A 20040-nucleotide genomic window follows, 5' to 3' on the forward strand; every position below is an offset into this window, starting at 1 on the left:
CTGTGTGCAAACCCAGCTCGGCCCTGCTCCATAGCACAGCTGTCAGGGCATCCCCAAAGCAGCCTGGGGCCAGATCCCAGAGCCCACCACTCCCATATGCAATTCCTGCATGTGGGGCAGGGGCTGAGCACCCACCCTGGCTCGGGGGCAGCCCCCATCCCAGCTCCCATGCCAGGAGATCCCCAGCAGAGGAGACGTGTTCCTCATGCCTTATGAAAGTTTAATTTACGCTCTGTTATCAAAAGAACAAACAAAGCTCTGCTGCAACAGCCTGCGGCGTGCTTTAATGCAAGATTGGATTTCGGGCGAGGAGGGTTGGAGCTTTCTTATTTATTCCCTCTCCACTTTATCTCAGAGCACTCCCTGTTCGGGAGGCAGCGATGCAGAGCTGTCCCACATGGGGCTGCTGCTTGTGAGACTGGGGGAGCTGCAGTCCATTCTGGGGGCATGGAGCAGATGGCGGTGTCCACCCCAGGGACTGGGAATGACCCCTGGAGGTCTGGTGACAATGGGGTGATGGAAGACAAGTGAAGATGTGGTTATTCCCTTTATCTGCTTATCAGCTTGCAGGTCTGCTGTCTGATAAGAGCAGCCACGAGGGCAGTGGGACTGATAAGGTGGCTCAGCTGCAGAGTGATGCTCAGACTCTGGGTGTCTATGGGGCTGGGGAGGGGCTTTGGGCAGCCAGGATGCTCAGAACCCCCAGGACAGCCCCAGTGTCCAGCATCTGTGCCCTGATGAGGCTGTTGAAGCTCTGTGTGTGTGTGTGTGGGAAGGGGCATCCCAGGCAAAGTGTCCCCAGGTTGGTTTTGTGGAGGAGGTGGCACCGTTTGCACATCCCAGGCTGCGTCTCTGCTTTTGATGGCTCCAAGCCATGCAGGGGATGGATCAGGAAAGAGCACGGCAGTGTGCTTGGCAACGTAACTGTGAGCCTCCTAGGAAAATGGGTTAGGGCTAGGGTTGTTCCTGCAGCATGCGTGGCCTTGCCTGCATGCACAGAGGGGCGCATTGCACACACACACACACACGCACTCACACACCTCCAGCAGCCACTTTTTTGGGGGGAGGGTGTCAGCACCTGATGAAACAACCGCAGTGCTGGCTTGGGACCTGCAGCCTCTCCCGGGGGCCATGTGCTGAGTGCCCCCCAATCCTATAGGTACATGATCACCTCGTTGGACCGCACGCATGCTGGGTTCTACCGCTGCATCGTCCGCAACCGGATGGGAGCCCTGCTGCAGCGCCAAACCGAGGTGCAGGTGGCCTGTAAGTGACAAACGTGGGGTGGCACACTGGGCAGCCCTGAGCTGGGAGGGATGGGACCAGGAGGGCTGAACTGAGGGGGGTGGAAGGGGATCAGCACTGGGGTTATCGGGAGGCTGGGGATGGTGGCTCTGTGTCCCCTCTTTGCCGTCCCTTCCCTGTGGGATGCCCCCAGCCCTATCCTCATCAACCTCTACGCGACAAATCAGGGAGCTAATGGGAAATTAATAAGGCAGCTGCGCTAACAACTAATGATAATGGCAAAGTCGTTAAAAAGAGATTCTTTACATGTTTTTAATTACAGCAATTAAGGGAAGTCAATAAAAATCCCCCCACTTCCCATTCTCAATGCACCCTGCTTCGCTTCTGCTTTTCTCAGCTGTGCAGGGCAGCGGTGCCACCACCGTGTGTGTGGAGCCAAGGTTATGCTTTGCTTCTCCCTGCAGGGATTGGCGAGTGGTGCCAGGGCTGAGCCGTCCTCACTGAACCCACAGCACGGTCCTGTGGGTGATGGGGTTAATCAGCTCCAAGTGCTGCAAGGATGGCTCTTGGGATGAAGGGAGAGCAGAACCCAGCATGGCCCTATTGCATCTTTGTGGGGAGCCCATCCTTGTCGCCTCCAGCCTGCTCCCTGCTGGGGATGGATCCTGCTGGGTCCCCACGCTGCCGTTCGCTGATGCTGCTCTCTCGTGTTCTGCAGACATGGGGAGTTTTGAGGACAGTGAGACAGAGCAGAGTGTGTCCCATGGGGAGGCAGCTGTCATCCGGGCACCTCGCATCGCCAGCTTCCCCCAGCCCCAGGTCACCTGGTTCCGTGATGGGCGCAAGATCTCCCCCAGCAGCCGAATGTGAGTATACCCCAGTACCTCCTCAGTGCCCCCTCAATATCTCCCAAATACTCTCCCAGTATCTCCTCTGTGTCTTCCCCTCTACTTTCCCACTATCTCCTCTGTATCCTCCTGCATCTTCCCAGTACTCTCCCAGTGCTCCCCTCCTATACCCCAGTACCTCCCCAGTATCCCCCCACTATCTCCTCAGGAGTATCCCAGTATCTCCCCTGTATCTTCCTGGTACTCTGGCAGCACCCCCATCCCAGTATCCCCCCAATATACCCCAGTATCCCCCTAGCATCCCCCCAGCATCCAGAGATAGTCCATTTCCCTCGGCTGCCGCCGTCCTTGTTCAACCAGCAGTGAGGATGTTTAACAGATGTCTTGAGATTGTTGCACTAAAACCCAGGGAGGGACTTGGCGACTGTTTGTCATCAGGGAAATAGATTTAACAACAACAACAAAAAAGAAAATAGCCTTAGGGGAGGGAGGCAGGGGGGGGCTCAGCACGTGCCAGGGCAGCAGCTGATGTGGAGGAGCGTGCACGGTGTGTGCATGTGGGGCGTCCCTATGGGGCTGCATGCTGAGCCCATCGCTGGCAGCACGGCGTGCGGGAATTGAATTTGTAACCCACATTATGCAGGAATTGAACTGGTCTCTTTTCTATTTGCAAAGCAGGATTGAGGAGATAAAACTCCTTTATCTCATATTTAATGGTAAAATATATTCCACTCTTCTCCCCCCCCCCCCCCCCCCCCAAACCATGTTATATTTCCAGCAGATTGGATCGTTCCGTTAAGAAAAAATAAATGAATAACCTGGGCCCTATTAATCTGCACTATCCACTGTGCTCCGTGGATGCTGTGCATGGGAGGGTGGGTGGGCAGCGTGGGGCTCAGTCTGTGGCTCATTTGTAGGGTCAGTGGCTGAGCTACGCTCCCCCGCATGATGGGCACGTATTTAGGGTTGGGATGGCCTGATCCCATCTGTACCCATGGGGCGGGGAAATGAGGGTCCCAACACATCAGTTGTGTCCCCATTGGGTTTGGGATGGTCCGATCCCATCTCCCCCCGCCATGATGTTGGGTAGTGGGGAGATCCTGATTGATCCTCCTTCGGCTCACATCCCCAATGCCACGTTCACCCCACAGAGCCATCACGCTGGATAACACCCTGGTCATCCTCTCCACGGTGGCCCCGGATGCGGGACGTTACTACGTGCAGGCAGTGAACGACAAGAACGGGGACAACAAGACCAGCCAGCCCATCACGCTCGCCGTGGCCAGTGAGTGCCCCGCTCCCCCGGCGCCGCCTGGCTGCCACCCACCTTTAATTTGCAGTAAATCTCTTTGGAGGCTCTGCTTCTGCTGACTTAACGGTTTGGCTGCCTCCAAATTTATTTAGGCACTTTGGGCTGTGCTGCAGACGGCGGCCAGTGCTAATTGCAGCACCAGCGGAGCCCTTCTCCCTGTGCCATCCTAATTGTGGGGCTGCTGGGGTGCCCTCAGGTGCTGGGATGGATCTGGGACAGGATGGTGCCAAGTAGCTCCTTTGCTGCCCTGCTGGTGCCCCTGTGCTGGCCAAAGACCACTCTCAGTCCGTGTGGCTCTAGACCAGCCTCAGTCTATTGGAGAACCGTGTGCCCCCTGCCCTCTGGGTCCCCTCTCTGGTACCTATCAGAGTGATGACCCCATCCTAAGGAACATATCTCAAAGTGACGCTGGTCCTCTTGTCCCAGCTCCTGCTGTTCTCTCCATGGCTGCTGTTATGCGTTCCCATGCAGGGCTGTGCCTGTTCCCCTTTCCCTCCTGCCCCATTAATCAGCTGCTCCGTACCTTGGCATCCCAGTGCGTAATAAACAACTTAGAGCCCATGTTTATGGATTCAGCTATATCAGCAGCTTTCACGACGATCACATTTTTACAGCGTCTACATGAGGGTTTTTTATTGTTGCAATTATTTTGCTTTATATACTCCCTTCTCCTCCTTCCCTGCCAGCTGGTGCCGTGCAGGAGCTGCTATATGGGGTGGAGGCTGTGGGGACACAGGATCCTATGGGAGGAGAGGGTGAATGGGGAGCTGAGAAACTCCTAGATGCCACTGTGATGGGCTGGGTGTGCTGCAGGAGAGCAGAGCCCTGCAGTTCCTGCCCCCCCATGGCATGTGGAGGGGGAGGTGGTGCTGATCGCTGTCGCTCTGGCCTGCTTCTCCCCAGACGTGGGTGGCCCTGCCGATCCCATCGCACCCACCATCATTGTCCCACCCAGGAACACCAGCGTGGTGGCCGGGACCTCAGAGGTGACCATGGAGTGCGTGGCCAACGCCAGGCGAGTAGCAGCGGGGATGGGATGGGGCTGGGGGACCCTCATCAGCTCTGTTCACCAGGGGTGAGATGCGCCATGGGATAGGAGGTATGGGACGCAGGGGGGCTGGCTCATGGCATCCTCCTGCCCCTCCCCTCCCCAGGCCACTGATCAAGCTGCACATCATCTGGAAGAAGGACGGCGTGCCCATCTCCAGTGGCATCAGTGACTACAGCCGCCGGCTCACCATCCTCAACCCCACGCTGGGTGACAGTGGCTACTATGAGTGCGAGGCTGTGCTGCGCAGCAGCAGTGTGCCTGCTGTGGCTGAGGGTGCCTACCTGTCTGTGCTGGGTGAGGCACTGCCATGCATGCAATGAGTGGGGCAGAGCTCAGCCCCTCAGGATGGGTGTGGAGAATCCCAGTGCTAACGCTGCCTGTCTCCGTGTTTCCCTTTGCAGAGCCCCCGCAGTTTGTCAAGGAGCCGGAGAGGCACATCACAGCTGAGATGGAGAAGGTGGTGGCCATCCCGTGCCAAGCCAAAGGTGAACTGCACCCCGTGCCTGCTGTGGTCTCGCACCTACCATGTTCCTATGCCTGACCCAACCCCATCCTTGCAGGTGTGCCACCTCCCGATATGGCCTGGTACAAGGACGCGTCCCTCATCCATCCGGAGCAGCTGTCCCGCTTCCAGCTGCTGGCAGATGGCAGCCTGCAGATCAGTGGGCTGCTCCCTGATGACACTGGCATGTTCCAGTGCTTCGCCCGCAATGCGGCTGGAGAGGTGCAGACCACCACGTACCTGGCTGTGACCAGTAGGTGTCAGCCCCCCTGTCCCAGAGCCCAGGATGCCCTGCATGGGATGGGACCCCCCAGACAGGGACAGACCCCTTTGCCAAGACTAAGCACTGGGGAGGGCTTTGGGGGTATCTGTGCATCTCTTTGCTCCGTAGGCATCGCCCCCAACATCACGAGGGGTCCCCAGGACAGCACGGTGATCGATGGCATGTCTGTAATCCTCAACTGTGAGACCTCGGGGGCTCCACGCCCAGCCATCACCTGGCAGAAAGGTACAGGGGCAGGGGGCACGGTGCCCTGCCTGCATGGTCCAGGGGGTCCTTGGCAAGCTCGTTGCACAGGGCTCAGCCAAATCTTCATCCTCCTGGTTTGGTCCTGAGCTCGTTGCTTGGCTGATGGCTGTGGGTGACAGACCCCCCCGTTGTCCCCCAGGGGAGCGGATCCTGGCCAGCGGCTCGGTGCAGCTCCCGCGCTTCACCCTGCTGGAGTCGGGCAGCCTGCTCATCAGCCCCGCGCACCTGACTGATGCTGGCACCTACACCTGCCTGGCCACCAACTCCCGTGGCGTGGATGAAGCCTCCGCTGACCTGGTGGTCTGGGGTAAGGTGCCTGCATTGCAGGTCAGACCCTGCTGGGTGCAGTGCCAGGGGCTAGAACGTAGCTGCTCTGCTTGGAAGGATGCTAAGACTTGCACCCACGTGGCCGCCTGTGACGCTGTCCCCAGTCCTATTAGCTGGGTGGATCTACACCTTTGCCAGCACCCTGTAGCCCCTCAGGCAGTGCCATTCCCTCATCCTTTCCCCCCACAGCACGGACACGCATCACCGACCCACCGCAGGACCAGAGTGTCATCAAGGGCACCAAGGCCTCCATGAGCTGCGGCGTCACCCACGACCCCAGTGTGGATGTCAGGTGGGGGTCGGGGCTGGGGGTTGAGGCGGGATGCACTGTGTGCTGGCGCTCGGTGGTCCTGCAGTGCCACCTGGTGCCGTGTGTGCGGGGATCCTGGCACTGGGTCCCCCCTGTCAGGAGGCTGCAGGGTGCCAGGACCCCGTTGGGTTCCCACCTGGACCCCGTCGGGCTCCCACCTGGCACAGGTACGTCTGGGAGAAGGATGGTGCACCGCTGGGCACGGAGAGCGGCCCCCGGCTGCGGCTGGACGAGGCGGGCACACTGCACATCTCCCAGACCTGGTCGGGGGACATCGGCACCTACACCTGCAAGGTGCTCTCGGCTGGTGGCAATGACTCACGCAGTGCCCACCTCCGTGTTCGGTGAGACCCCCACCCCATGGGTGCTGCGTGTCCCGCTGTGCCCCCAGCCCTAACCGCCGTGTCCCCCGCCCTGTCCAGGCAGCTCCCCCATGCCCCCGAGAGCCCCGTGGCCATCTTGAGCCCCCTGGAGAAGCGGGCCATCAACCTGACCTGGGCCAAGCCCTTCGATGGCAACAGCCCCCTGCTGCGTTACCTCGTGGAGATCTCTGAGAATAGTAAGGGGCTGTGCCCACCTCCCAGACCCTGGGGGTTGTCCCTGTGGGGGTGGCTCAGCTGCCCCCATCTGGAGATGTGGGCTGAAGCCTGGTCTCTGTCATCACACTGGGAAGGGAAGAGATGCTGTGTGGAGCTTGAGGACCGTGGGACTGCTCAACCAGTGGGCAGGGGATGCAGGAACCCTGAGGTGTTCTCTACCTGCTCACCGCTTTCTCCCCACAGATGCACCCTGGACAGTGCTGCTGGCCAGCGTCGACCCCGAGCTGACATGGGTGGTGGTGCGGGGATTGGTGCCAGCCCGTTCCTACCAGTTCCGCCTGTGTGCTGTCAACGATGTGGGCAGGAGCCAGTTCAGCAAGGACACAGAGAGGTGAGTGGCAGTGGGGGGAACACGTGTCTGCGGATAGGCTGAGTGCTCATCCTCACCTGGTGCCCCTCAGAGTGTCTCTGCCCGAGGAGCCGCCCTCTGCACCGCCCCAGAACGTCATCGCCAGCGGCCGCACCAACCAGTCCATCATGATCCAATGGCAGCCACCCCCTGAGAGCCACCAGAATGGTGTCCTCAAGGGCTACATCATCCGGTAGGTGCCTGTGGGGGAGCATGGGCACCCTGTCCCCACTGTCCTGGGATGCAGCGCTGATGACAGCTGGTCCCCAGGTACTGCCTGGCCGGGCTGCCCGTGGGCTACCAGTTCAAGAACATCACCAATGCTGACGTCAACAATCTGCTCCTGGAGGACCTCATCATCTGGACCAACTACGAGATCGAGGTGGCGGCGTACAACAGCGCTGGCCTGGGGGTGTACAGCATGAAGGTGACGGAGTGGACGCTGCAGGGAGGTAGGCAGGGCTGGGCAGAGCTTGGTGGTTGCACCAGTGGGGTGGGAGCTTGGCTTGGCTAGCCGTGCTCTGTCACAGAGGTGATGGGGATGGGCTTAGAAGGATGGGTGGGGGGTACCTGGGATGAGCACAGGGACCAAGCATTGGGCATGGCCCCAAGATGAGGCACTCCTGGATGCCTGGGGTCCCTGTGCTGAGGGAGGAGACCCAGCAGAGCCAGAGCTGCTGCCAGCGTGCCCTCCATCCTTACAGTGCCCACTGTGCCCCCGGGCAACGTGCAGACTGAGGCCACCAATTCCACCACCATCCGCTTCACCTGGAATCCCCCCAGCCCTCAGTTCATCAACGGCATCAATCAGGGCTACAAGGTGAGGGGTCACTCGCAGATCTCCCTGAGAAGCATGCACCAGGAAGCCCCTTGGCCAACCCACACGATGTAGCATGACTCCTCCTTGCAGCCCCCCCAGCTATTTTAATGGATTCCAGCCCAACTGTTAAAACAATATTTACTGAGATTTAACACTTGCGTGGTCTTGGAATCTCTGTAATTAATTGCAATTTGCAATTAATTCAAATTTACGTTAATTAAATTGAATTGAAACATTAAACTTGTTTCTTAATCCACTCAAAAGAAGTTCAGGAATTTAATTGCTGCTGAATGAGATAACCAGAGCAAGTAGGATATTTAACATTCTTATTAAATGCCACTTAGTATTTTTGATTAGTATTTTTAGGGCCTAATTAGTATTTAATTAAGTTGCTATAGGCTATCTTGCACAATACCAATTAAATGCCCAAACATACCTCCTAAACGAAGGCAAGCTGGTGATTACGTGCTGTTATCAATTGGAGTTAATCACTAATTGCACGCTCCATATTGGCTCATAAGGGTACACACGTATCAGTTAGACAGCATCAAGTGCTCCCTGCATCATTAATTGATATTTAATCAATGCTGAATAAACAAAGGGGGCTGGGGATGCTCGGAGGATGGCGCTGGTGTGGTGGGGACCACGGTGCCTGTCCAAGCACCTCCTTACCTTCCTACGATTCCTGCAGCTTATTGCCTGGGAGCCGGAACACGAGGAAGAGGCGACGGTGGTGACGGTGCGGCCCAACTTCCAGGACAGCGTCCACGTGGGTTACGTGGTGGGGCTGAAGAAGTTCACGGAGTATTTGACGTCAGTGCTGTGCTTCACTACGCCGGGGGACGGCCCGCGCAGCCCGCCCCAGCTGGTGCGCACCCACGAGGACGGTACGGGGAGGCTCTGTGCGCCCCAGGGTGGCAGTGAGCAGCCCAGTGATTTGGGGCTGATCCTGCTGGTGCTGGGGGAGGATGTGGCACGGGGTGCCTGTGAGCCCTGGGAAGCCTTGTGCCTGGGGAGCCCGCTTCGTGTTGGGTCCTATGGGCTCCCGTGGATGCGTGGCTGTGTGCTGAGCCCGGGTGTCTTTGGGCAGTGCCTGGCCCTGTGGGACACCTGAGCTTCAGTGAGATCTTGGACACATCCCTGAAGGTCAGCTGGCAGGAGCCCCTGGAGAAGAACGGTATTCTGACAGGTAGGGATGCTGAACCCCAACTCTGCGGCATCTGCCTGCATCAGCTTCACAGCATCTTCCTCCAATCCCTGACCTCACAGCAACTTGCCCTCCAACCCCGCAGCATCTCCCATGACCCAACCCCACAGCATCTCCCTGCACCCTGCTCAGCCCCACGGGGTGGGTGACTGGGGGCTGATGGCACGGGGTGTGCTTCAGGCTACCGGATCTCCTGGGAGGAGTACAACCGCACCAACACACGGGTGACCCACTACCTGCCCAACGTCACGCTGGAGTACCGCGTCACCGGCCTCACCGCCCTCACCACCTACACCATCGAGGTGGCTGCCATGACCTCCAAGGGCCAGGGCCAGGTTTCTTCCTCCACCATCTCCTCAGGAGTGCCACCAGGTGAGTGTGGTGGTGTGGGAACACCGTGGGATGCAGCTGGCTTTGGGGGCGAGCAGGTTGGTGCCACCCACCCTGCCCTGTCCCTGCAGAGCTGCCCGGTGCCCCCACCAATTTGGGCATCTCCAACATCGGTCCCCGCTCCGTCACTCTCCAGTTTCGTCCGGGTTATGATGGCAAAACCTCCATCTCTCGCTGGCAGGTGGAGGCACAGGTATGGGATGGCTGTGGGGTGGCAAAAGGGGTGCCGGGGGGGCAGTTCACCCCACTGCCTTCCTGCAGGTGGGCCAGAATGGTGAAGCTGAAGAGTGGGGGCTCGTCCACCAGCTGGCTAATGAGCCTGATGCCCGCTCCATGGAAGTGCCCAATCTGAATCCCTACACCTACTACAGGCAAGTGGCCAGTGCTGTGCCATCCTTCCTAGGAGACCAGACCACTCTGGTCCCTGCTGTGACCCTGCTCTCCCCTCTCAGTTTCCGCATGCGGCAGGTGAACATCGTGGGCACCAGCCCCCCCAGCCTACCCTCCAGGAGGATCCAGACCCTGCAGGCTCCCCCGGATGTGGCACCTGCTAATGTCACCCTGCGGACAGCCAGTGAGACCAGCCTGTGGCTGCGCTGGATGGTGAGGGTGGACCTTGAGGGTCTGCACCCGTGGGCACAGTGCCCATTGGGACAGCCTGGAGTGGCCGTGGGACATTGGGAATGATGGTGGCTGTTTGTGCCAGCCTCTCCTGGAGCAGGAATACAATGGGAACCCCGACTCGGTGGGCTACCGGATCCGCTACCTGCGCTCGGATGGGCGAGGGCGGGCAGTGGTGCACACCATCCATGACCGTGTGGAGCGAGAGTACACCATCGAGGACCTGGAGGAGTGGACCGAGTACCGGGTGCAGGTCCAAGCCTTCAATGCCATTGGCTCAGGGCCCTGGAGCCATTTGGTGCTGGGACGAACGCGGGAGTCAGGTACCAGCAGCTCCCACCGGCCCAATGCTGACCTACACTCATTCCTAGTGCTGACCTTTCATTGTCATCCCCCCCAGTGCCCTCCTCCGGCCCCAGCAATGTGTCAGCACAGGCCACGTCCTCCAGCAGCATGCTGGTGCGATGGAGCGGCATCCCCGAGGCAGACTGCAACGGCCTCATCCTGGGCTACAAGGTGAGCAGCTACACCAGCCCCAGTGTCTGTGCCCTGCCCCAGGAGCCACAACTTGCCCAGGCTGTGCCACCTCTGAGAGCCTGTTCTGCTCCACCCTGGGGGACCTAGGAAGCCCAGCTGTGTCACATGGATTTGTTTCAGGTGATGTACAAGGAGAAGGATTCAGAAGCACGTGCCCAGTTCTGGCTGGCAGAGGGCAATGCCTCCCGCAGCGCCCAGCTGACAGGGCTGGGCAAATTCACGCTGTATGAGATCCGCGTGTTGGCCTTCACCAGGATTGGGGACGGCGTGCCCAGCCGGCCCCCTGTCCTCGAGAGGACTCTGGATGATGGTGAGTGCCAGTGCACAGAAGGGCAGAAAGATCCCAAGAGAGCGAGGGGTACCCAGGGTGCCTAAGGTCATGTCATCCCTCTCTTCCTATCTCTGCTCCCTGGGGTTTCTCTAACCTGGACACGCAGGATGCCATTCCCAGAGGATGGGAATGGTTGCTATCTGCATAGGGCTGGGCATTCTGCACTCACTCGTGTGCTCTGTGGTGAACCCCACCTCTCTCATTCCAGTACCTGGGCCTCCTGTGGGGATGCTGTTTCCTGAAGTGAGGACGACCTCTGTGCGGCTCATCTGGCAGCCGCCTGCAGCCCCCAACGGCATCATCCTGGGTAGGTGGGAGCTGCTGTGGCCGTGCCATGATGCTCTGCGGAGGGATTCAGAGAGCCTGTGGGAGCCAGGAGCAATATGGGAGAGGCAGAGGCCAGCTCCCTGCCACCTTTTAGCATCTCAGAGCCTGCTGCCCCCACATCAGCAAGCTCCACCCCAAACATAGCAGGGAGTGACCCCCTCACTGCTGGCTCGGAGTGGGGCGAGGATGGAGGGGAGGCAATGGGGAGTGCTGAGGGGCCGTCCTCCACGGTGCCACCCCCATCCCTGCAGCGTACCAGCTCACCCACCGCCTTAACACCACCGCGGCCAACGCGGCTGTCAGCGAGGTGCTGGGCCCCAGCACACGGCAGTACACGGCCACCGGCCTGCAGCCCGAGGCCACCTACCTCTTCCGCATCGCGGCACAGACCCGCAAGGGCTGGGGAGAGGCAGCTGAAGCCCTGGTGGTGACCACGGAAAAGAGAGGTATGAGGGGGTCCAGCCTGCGGCTCGGCGTGCCGGTGTTGTGCCCACGATGCTCCCAGCCCCCTGCCTCCTCCAGATCGCCCGCAGCCCCCCAGCAAGCCGCTGGTACGGCAGGAGGACGTGCGTGCCCGCAGTGTTCTTCTGTCCTGGGAGCCGGGCAGTGATGGGCTCTCCCCCGTCCGCTTCTACACGGTGCAGACCCGTGAGCTGCCCAGCGGTGAGTGGGCACTGCACCCTGCATCCGTCAGCCACAATGCCACGGCCGTCATCGTGGACAGGTGAGGCACGGAATGATGCCAAGTCACGGTGGGGTTGCTGAGAGATGGGCTCTGCTTTGGGCACTCGCCCAGTGCCTCGGTTTTCCCACCTGATGGGAAGCGCTCGCAGCAGGGTTTTGAAGCACTGTGGGAGGGATGGAGCCCAAGGAGTGCCCAATGGCCTCACCGTCCCCATCCTGCTCTGTTCCCATGCAGGCTGAAGCCCTTCACCTCCTACAAGTTCCGTGTGAAAGCGACGAATGACATCGGGGACAGCGAGTACAGCGAGGAGTCAGAGTCGCTCACCACCCTGCAGGCAGGTCGGTGCCCCTGAGGGCTGGGGGTGGTGCTGTGCCTTCCTGCGTGGCACTGACATGGTGGCATCAGGTGTCCTGCTTGTCTCTGAAGCCTTACCGCCTACTTCTGCCCTGCAGCCCCTGAGGAAGCCCCCACCATCCTCTCTGTTACCCCACACACTACCACATCCGTGCTCATCCGCTGGCAGGTATTGTCCCCATGGAGGTGGCACCGAGGGGTGGCAGTGCTGTGCGGCACTCCGTGGCTCTCCAAGGCTGGGCACTGGGTACAAGGCACCCTGCTGAGGCTGGGGACAGCCATCTCAGGGGGTGCTGGCTCAGAGCAGCCCCTCACCTTCCCCACTCCACAGCCCCCATCTGAAGACAAGATCAATGGGATCCTGCTGGGCTTCCGCCTCCGCTACCGTGAGCTGCTGTACGACACCCTGCGTGGCTTCACCCTGCACAGCATTGGCAACCCCAGCACCACGTGGGCTGAGCTCACCCGTGAGTGTTTGTGGCCTCGGGAAGCACAGGGAAATGTGGGGCACAGTGGTGGTGGGCAGGGGACAGCAGGGCAGTGTCCTGCATCACATGCTTTGCACCAGTGTTCAGTGCTGGGTACCATTCTGGAGCCAAGCTGTGACCTATGGAGCTGTCACCTTTGTGCCATCAAGTCAGACTTTGCTGTGTGCCATCAGTCAGACTGTTCCTACCGCACTGTGCTGTGCTGTGTGGCTGAGTCCTGCTCTGCTCAGACCTCTCTGTGCCTGTCACACGGGTGTCCATAAGTGTGCACGTAACACGGGTGTCTGTGTGATGTTCCTGCTGTGCGTGTCTGTGTGCTGCCATCCTCAGGCCCTGGAGGGAATGGGGTCACAGCTGCTTTAGTAACAATGGGGACATGAGGGATAAGGGTAGAGCCCAAGACTGCTCCCAGCAGCAGTTGATCCCCCATGGGGACCCTGATGCCCAGATCCTGCTTGTCCTATTCGGGGGATGGGGGGACTAGAGGGCTCCTCAGTGCTGTGACAGTCCTCAGAGGTTATGGGCTCCTTTTGGGTACCCTGGGTGGGAGGCAGTGCGGGAAGGAGGACTAACACTGCTTGCTTTCACCACTCTGTGCCACCCAGCTGTCTATGCCGTGCACAACCTCAGCGAGGTGTCCCTCACCCAGTACGAACTGGACAGTAAGTCACTGCTCCCTGTCCCCACACACTGCCACCCCCTGTGTCTCTCCCCTCTGCCTGCCTGTTCTACGAGGTGAATCCTCACATCCTGTGTCCAGGGGACACCTCTGCTTCTCTGCTGCCGCTGCCCCTTGGGAACACTCTCGTGTTTCCTGGAGAGGGGGTTCTGTGGGGTCCCTTGGGAAGGTGGCATTCTGCTCACCCATCTCCTCTCTCCCCACAGACCTGAGCAAGCACCGGCGCTACGAGATTCGCATGAGTGTGTACAATGCAGTGGGTGAGGGACCCCCCAGTCCCCCCCAGGAGGTCTTTGTAGGTGAAGCAGGTGAGTTTGCTAGAGGGGGCTGGAACAATCCTGGTACATTGTCCTGTGTCCCTATGCCCCCCCTACATCCCCTCTTTACAGCCCCAATGGGCCATTGCACATCGAGGGAGGCTTTCCCCCCCACCTCGGTTGTAGCTGGGCTGTGATACTGCTCCTTCCTTCTGCACAGTGCCCACCGGAGCACCGCAGAACGTGGCCGTGAAGGCAGCCACTGCCACCCAGCTGGATGTCACCTGGGAGCCACCACCCGCCGAGAGCCAGAACGGGGACATCCAGGGCTACAAGGTACCGGGCTCCATCACCTGAGAGTTGGCACTGAGCTGGGGCTGCGGGACACTGGGGCTGTGGGGATGACATGGGGAGAGGCTGGCAGAGTGCCGTGTGCCCTGGGAAGGTGCTGGGGAGATGCTGTGCGAGTGTTGTTGGAGGGTGCTGGGTACCCTGGTGAGAAGCTGGGTACCTGGCTGGGTTCCCAGAAGGTGCTGTGTGTGCCGACGAGGAAGGGATGTGGGGACGAGCCGGGTGGCTCTGCCCGCCTCTGAGCACCAGAGGGCGCCTTCGGTCCTCGGATGCGCCCGGTCCCCGGTGCGGGATGCTGGGGATCTGATAGGGTCACTGATGGGAATGCAGCCGGGCTGCCCTGCCCTGCACTCTAGATCCGCATCCATAGTGATTCCTCCTTCCCAGCCCTGTCCTTTGAGATTTGGCAGCAGCTCAGGGGTGATCTCAGCACGACTGATGTGCAGTGCACTGATGCTTGTCCCTTAGCTAGCTGCAAGCAACAGTCTATCTGATGCCTGGCATTGCCTGGAGCCATGCTGGAGGCATGCTGGAGGGGGACTGGGTTTTCCCTCTGGCATACCCAGAGCTCTAGCCACTCCAGGACTGGGGGCTTAAAGTAGGGCTGTGCCAGCTGGCTGAGCACAAGGCTTTGGAGGGGAGGAGGAATGAATTGGCATCACACACCAAGCTGGGGTGTCAGTACCACCTCTTTTGAACCTGCAGATCCACTTCTGGGAGGCACAGCGGCAGAATGAGAGTGCACGGGTGAAGACACTCTTCCTGCCCGAGACTGGGGTGAAGCTGAAGAACCTGACAGGATACACCTCCTACTGGGTCAGCATCGCTGCCTTCAATGCTGCTGGAGACGGACCCCGCAGCACCCCAGTTACGGCCCGGACACAGCAGGCAGGTGGGGCCATGGCACAGCTCCACAGGGCAGTGCTTGGGGCTGATGTGGTGCTGGAGGGTCCCCAGGAGCACTGAGCTGTCCTTGACTCCCCCCCACATTCCCTTGCAGCCCCCAGCGCCCCCGGTTCCATCCGATTCAGTGAGCTGACCACCACATCAGTGAACGTGTCCTGGGAGCCACCACCGCTGCCCAATGGCATCCTGGAGGGTTACAGGCTGATCTATGAGCCCTGCATGCCCGTGGACGGTGAGGGCACAGCGGGGGCATCCGAGGGGACTCGGGGGGGTCCCGGCTCAGCGTCCATCCCTGCAGGTGTCAGTAAGATTGTGACGGTGGATGTGAAGGGAAACAGCCCGCTGTGGATGAAGGTGAAGGACCTGGCTGAGGGCATCACCTACCGGTTCAGGATCAGGGCTAAAACCTTCGCCTACGGACCGGACGTTGAAGCCAACATCACCACAGGGCCAGGGGAAGGTAGCGGGGGGCTGTGGGGGTGCTGGGGTGATAGAGGAGCTATGGCTGGGGACGCTTCCCCGGTGCTCATCCCCCATGTGGGTCCCATGTGGGTTGTCCCCTTGTGCCACCAGCTCTGCTCTGGGTCCCCAGGTGCCCCTGGCCCTCCTGGAGAGCCCTTCATCTCCCGCTATGGCTCAGCCATCACCATCCATTGGACGAGTGGAGACCCCGGCCAAGGACCCATCACAAGATACGTCATTGAGGCTCGGCCTTCAGGTACTGCAGCTCCACCAGTGGTGTTCTGGGCTTAGGGAAACTGAGGCAGGGAGCACCAGCTCTTCCTGGACGTGCAGTGGGCTGGGTTAGGGGTTAGCAGCTGGTGTTGGCTGTGTGCTTGCCCTGAGAATGCTAATAAGGGATAGATGGAAAGGGGCGAGTGAGTCACCAAGCAGCTCAGATTTCACAGTCATAGAAGTCGTGGTGTCCCCTCAGCCAGGGGAATTGGACCAAGGGGCACTGAGGCCATCCTGAACTGGGAGGGCTGCTGAACAAGAGTCCCCACTCCTGCAGCAAGGAGCTGCGGGCACAGCTGCTCTTTCTCCTCTATCCTGGCACTAATGACTTCTCTGTGCTGCAGATCACAGCACAGATGATCTGACCAATTGTTAATGGGGAGCCGGTGCTGTGTGGTTGTGTGCTCCCCAGGGAGCTGCCTTGCCCTTGGCCACGAGGAGGGTGGTGATAAATCAGCTCTGTGGGAATGCTGCGGCGTGTTAACGATGCTGCAGCGAGCGAGCTTGGCTCCAGATGGCAGAGGGGATGCTCCCAGTGTGGGTGTGGGGAGGGGAATGGGAGAGAGGCTGCAGAGGGACATGTTCCCTGCCTGGAAATCAATTTGCCCTCCCATCCCCTTCTCTCCTCCAGACGAGGGGCTCTGGGACATCCTCATCAAAGACATTCCCAAAGAAGTGACCTCCTACACCTTCAGCATGGACATCCTCAAGCAGGGGGTCAGCTACGACTTCCGTGTCATCGCTGTCAATGATTATGGCTATGGGACCCCCAGCACACCATCCCCCTCTGTCTCAGGTACCCCCAGGGGATGCTGAATCCTCCTGCTTATCCCCATTTCACTAGCTTGACCCTCCTGGGGTCCCCTTATCCATACCAGTTTGCCCACCCCTGGCAGTCCCTTTCTGATCCCGTCCCATGCTGTGCCCCAGCCCAGAAAGCCAACCCCTTCTATGAGGAGTGGTGGTTCCTGGTGGTTATTGCCCTGGTGGGGCTCATCTTCATCCTCCTGCTCGTCTTCGTGCTCATCATCCGTGGGCAGAGCAAGAAGTATGCCAAGAAGTCAGACTCGGGTGAGCGCTGGGGTTCTGCTATTCTGGGGGGGTGACAGTGGTGGGGACCTGCTGGGGACATCAGGAGGGATGATGTGCCTGTGTGATGGGGAGGCTGCATGCTGGGCAAGGGGGAATCGTTTGGGGGCTGCAGAGCCCTGCCCTGTGTCAGAGTCTCTCTAAAGCATCCCCGCTTGCTTTTGGGGTCTGAGTGGGATGGTGAGCACCCAAAGCAGCACCCAGCCTGCCTCAGGGTGACTGCTCCAGGGCTCTTCTGATGTCCCAGGAAGTTGCTGCATGCTATGTGGAGAGTGCTGGGAGCTGAGGATTAAATAAACGGTTTGTCTTGCTGCCAGCTGTGGAGTCAGGGCAGCTCAGGGGCTCGGCAGAGGTCACTGGGATTAGTCAAACACAGCCCTGTTTTCTTAGCTGTATCAAGGGCTCAAATTGTGGGGAAAATCCAGACCTCCTCATTAAGCAAACAGCCGCTGAACTGGAGGCAGCACAGCAGGGCAGAGTGTGAGCCAAAGCTTGGCTCTGCTGGGGGCACAGGGCATCTCATGGGTGTTCCCGAGCTGCACTGCCCTCAGTGTGGACATGGGTTGGGGCAGGGAATGGGGCTGAATCATCCCATGCCGCTTCCCCATTTGGAGGGCTGAGGGAGCCTGAAGGATGCTGAGTCCCTGTCCTGCAGGAAATGGCTCCAAGGCAAACGCCCTGACCCACGGTGAGATGGTGAGCCTGGATGAGAGCAGCTTCCCTGCCCTGGAGCTCAACAACCGGCGCCTTTCCGTCAAGAATTCCTTCTGCAGAAAGAATGGCATCTATACCCGGTAGGGACCTGTGCCATGGGAAAGGAAGGGGCTGGTCGGACATCGTGCCCATGGGCACAGTCCTGGGGGGGCTCTTGGTGTATTCAGGGGCATCCCGCTGTGCCCTGAGCTGCTCCTGTGCTGAGCACCTGCCTGTCCCCAAGGTCCCCACCGCGCCCCAGCCCCGGCAGCCTGCACTATTCGGATGAGGATGTGACAAAGTACAACGACCTGATCCCCGCCGAGAGCAGCAGCCTGACGGAGAAACCCTCCGAGGTCTCCGACTCCCAGGTACCCACTGCACAAACAGGGCTGGGATGTGGGGGCTCAGGGGCTGGGAGAAAGATGAGCACTGCTGGGAGCCTTCCTAATGCATCTTCCCCACACCGTGCAGATCTGGGTTGTGTTTGGGAACAGCACTGCCTGTCCCGTGCCCCATCCTGCCCTTAAGCAGCGCTTCCCCACGGCCTCAAGGCACAGACCCAGTGGGAAGCTGGCACGGCCCCGACCCATGTGCAGGGGATGTGGCACTGCAGGGGACAGCGCGGGCTTGGGGACTGTCCTGCTGCCCGGTCACCGATGGCAACGGCCGCAGCTCTGCCAAGCCCGCAGAATGGCACTGTTGTGTCCTCGCGGAGCAGCGGGCAGCTGTGGCCGGGCAGGAGCACAGCCCCCAGGGAGCACTGAGCATCACCCCAGGGGCCGGATGCTGCAAAGCAGCGACAAAGGGGAGACCGAAGCCTGGGGGTCGGGAGGGAGGTCCCTGCGGCACAGCCCTGTCCCCAGGCAGGGTCAGCCCCGAGCCCCCTTTTCTCCACCCGCACCGATTCCTTTCGCGGATCCCAGCCCCGCTCCCTTCTGTGGAGATCGAGTGTCTTTGAGGAGCTGTGAAGAGCGGCGAGAGCCGAAAGCTGGCGCGGTGCTGCTTCCCCGCCGCCCCTCAATGGGCCCTTTGTGCGCGCCGAGGAGAAGCTGAATCCAATTACCGCGAGCAGGAGGCAGGCGGCCGCCCGCCAGCACCCCCGTCCTCACACCCCGGGGACAACGGGGCCCCAGGGCCACGCAGCCCTTTTGTGCGAGGTTTTATTTCGCTTGAGCAGAAAGCAGAACCGCCCCTGCTGTGCTGCAGCCGTTCTCACCCCCCTCCATCTTTTGGGAAAGCTCTCCCCATCTTTGATGATCGTTACTCTGTGATTCGGTGGCGACGGGCGGCTCTGCCCCACGTTCACTCTTTGCACTGTCCCTTAGGGCAGCGACAGCGAGTACGAGGTGGACCCTGGTCACCAGAAAGCCCACTCCTTTGTCAACCACTACATCAGTGACCCCACCTACTACAACTCGTGGCGGAGGCAGCAGAAGGGCATCTCACGGGCGCAGGCGTACAGCTACACCGAGAGCGACTCCGGGGAGCCCGACCACACACCCCTCTCCAACAGCACCTCCACACAGCAGGGCAGCCTCTTCCGGCCCAAAGCCAGCAGGACTCCCACCCCACAGACCCCCGGCAACCCCCCCAGCCAACCTGGCACCCTGTACCGCCCGCCCAGCAGCCTGGCCCCCGGCTCCAGAGCCCCCATCGCTGGGTTTTCCTCTTTTGTTTGATACTTAAAGGGGAGAGCAGAAGAAAACCGCACGAAACAAAGGAGCAAAAAAAAAAAGAAAACAAAAAAAAAAGAAAAAAAAAAAAAAAAAAAAAGAATGCAAGAAATCAAGGAAATAAGCGTCAAGGAGGAGAAGAGGATGGAGATGCTGAGAGCCTGAGGAGGGGCTGCTCAGGTTCAGGCTTTTTCCTTTCCTTTGCAGGACTTGGAGCAGGGGCTGGGGGCAAAACCCAGCTCCTCTTTTTGGCCAAAGCTTTCTGTGTTAAGGACCCTTTGGCTGGAGGCTGCAGAGGGGCCCTGGCTGTGCCACAGCCCAACTTATGGGTCCCACAAGGATGTGGGAATGGGCGGTGATGCAGAGGAGACTGTGTGGGGAGAGGGGCTCTGTTTATGTAACCTTCTGGGGGTGAAGCCCCCAGCCTGGACCCTCTGAGAAATGGGGCCAGCAGCCATGTGGACGATGAATTGCCCTCTTTGTTTGCCCCTGGCCCAGCGCAGCCCCCAGGGGTGCAAGTGGTGCTGATGTCTCCTATGATTTGCACCCTGGAGAGGACTCGGCAGGGTGACGCAGTGACTGTGGCTGCTCCTCTGCCTCTCTGGCAGCGTGGAGGTGTTTTTATTTTAATTCTGTTTTGTGCAGAGGCCTGGGAGCTTAAGAGGCACACGGCGGTGACGCCCGGGGTGCTCTGGGGCTGGAGAGGGGGTGGTTTTGGTGCTCTCTGCATAGCAAGCCTCTCCCCTCTTCTATTGCCTATTGGTGAGCCAGGCACCAGCTGGTGGGGCTGCACCGAGAGATGCCAATAAACAGCCTGAGGAT

At 59.9% G+C, this 20040-nt stretch overlaps 1 protein-coding gene across 2 annotated transcripts; it reads left to right on the forward strand.

Moving 5' to 3' along the window:
• Window positions 1-1356: 1356 nt before the first annotated feature.
• On the forward strand, window positions 1357-19260 carry SDK2 (sidekick cell adhesion molecule 2). 2 transcript variants are annotated; one of them, XM_042833126.1, is made up of 42 exons: window positions 1357-2111; window positions 3245-3378; window positions 4309-4420; window positions 4560-4750; window positions 4858-4941; window positions 5017-5211; window positions 5350-5466; window positions 5627-5794; window positions 6004-6106; window positions 6292-6468; window positions 6547-6683; window positions 6907-7054; window positions 7125-7265; window positions 7343-7524; window positions 7777-7892; window positions 8584-8779; window positions 8983-9081; window positions 9280-9471; window positions 9561-9682; window positions 9751-9860; window positions 9942-10092; window positions 10196-10433; window positions 10511-10626; window positions 10768-10957; window positions 11187-11285; window positions 11557-11751; window positions 11828-12029; window positions 12225-12328; window positions 12443-12513; window positions 12676-12811; window positions 13438-13494; window positions 13718-13819; window positions 13989-14104; window positions 14825-15011; window positions 15120-15257; window positions 15324-15485; window positions 15618-15743; window positions 16392-16556; window positions 16691-16831; window positions 17505-17643; window positions 17787-17913; window positions 18871-19260. In XM_042833126.1, exons 1-42 carry the CDS (start codon window positions 1774-1776, stop codon window positions 19222-19224), a joined length of 6378 nt encoding a protein of 2125 aa, XP_042689060.1. In that variant the 5' UTR covers window positions 1357-1773; the 3' UTR covers window positions 19225-19260. The 2 variants fall into 2 exon arrangements, with proteins under 2 accessions (XP_042689060.1, XP_042689061.1); XM_042833127.1 differs by lacking the exon at window positions 13438-13494.
• Window positions 19261-20040: the final 780 nt, after the last annotated feature.

This window comes from Centrocercus urophasianus, unplaced genomic scaffold (genome assembly GCF_019232065.1).
Source record: "Centrocercus urophasianus isolate 14NV4802_14NV808 unplaced genomic scaffold, USGS_Curo_1.0 seq_40, whole genome shotgun sequence".
In the NCBI taxonomy this organism is placed as follows: domain Eukaryota; kingdom Metazoa; phylum Chordata; class Aves; order Galliformes; family Phasianidae; genus Centrocercus; species Centrocercus urophasianus.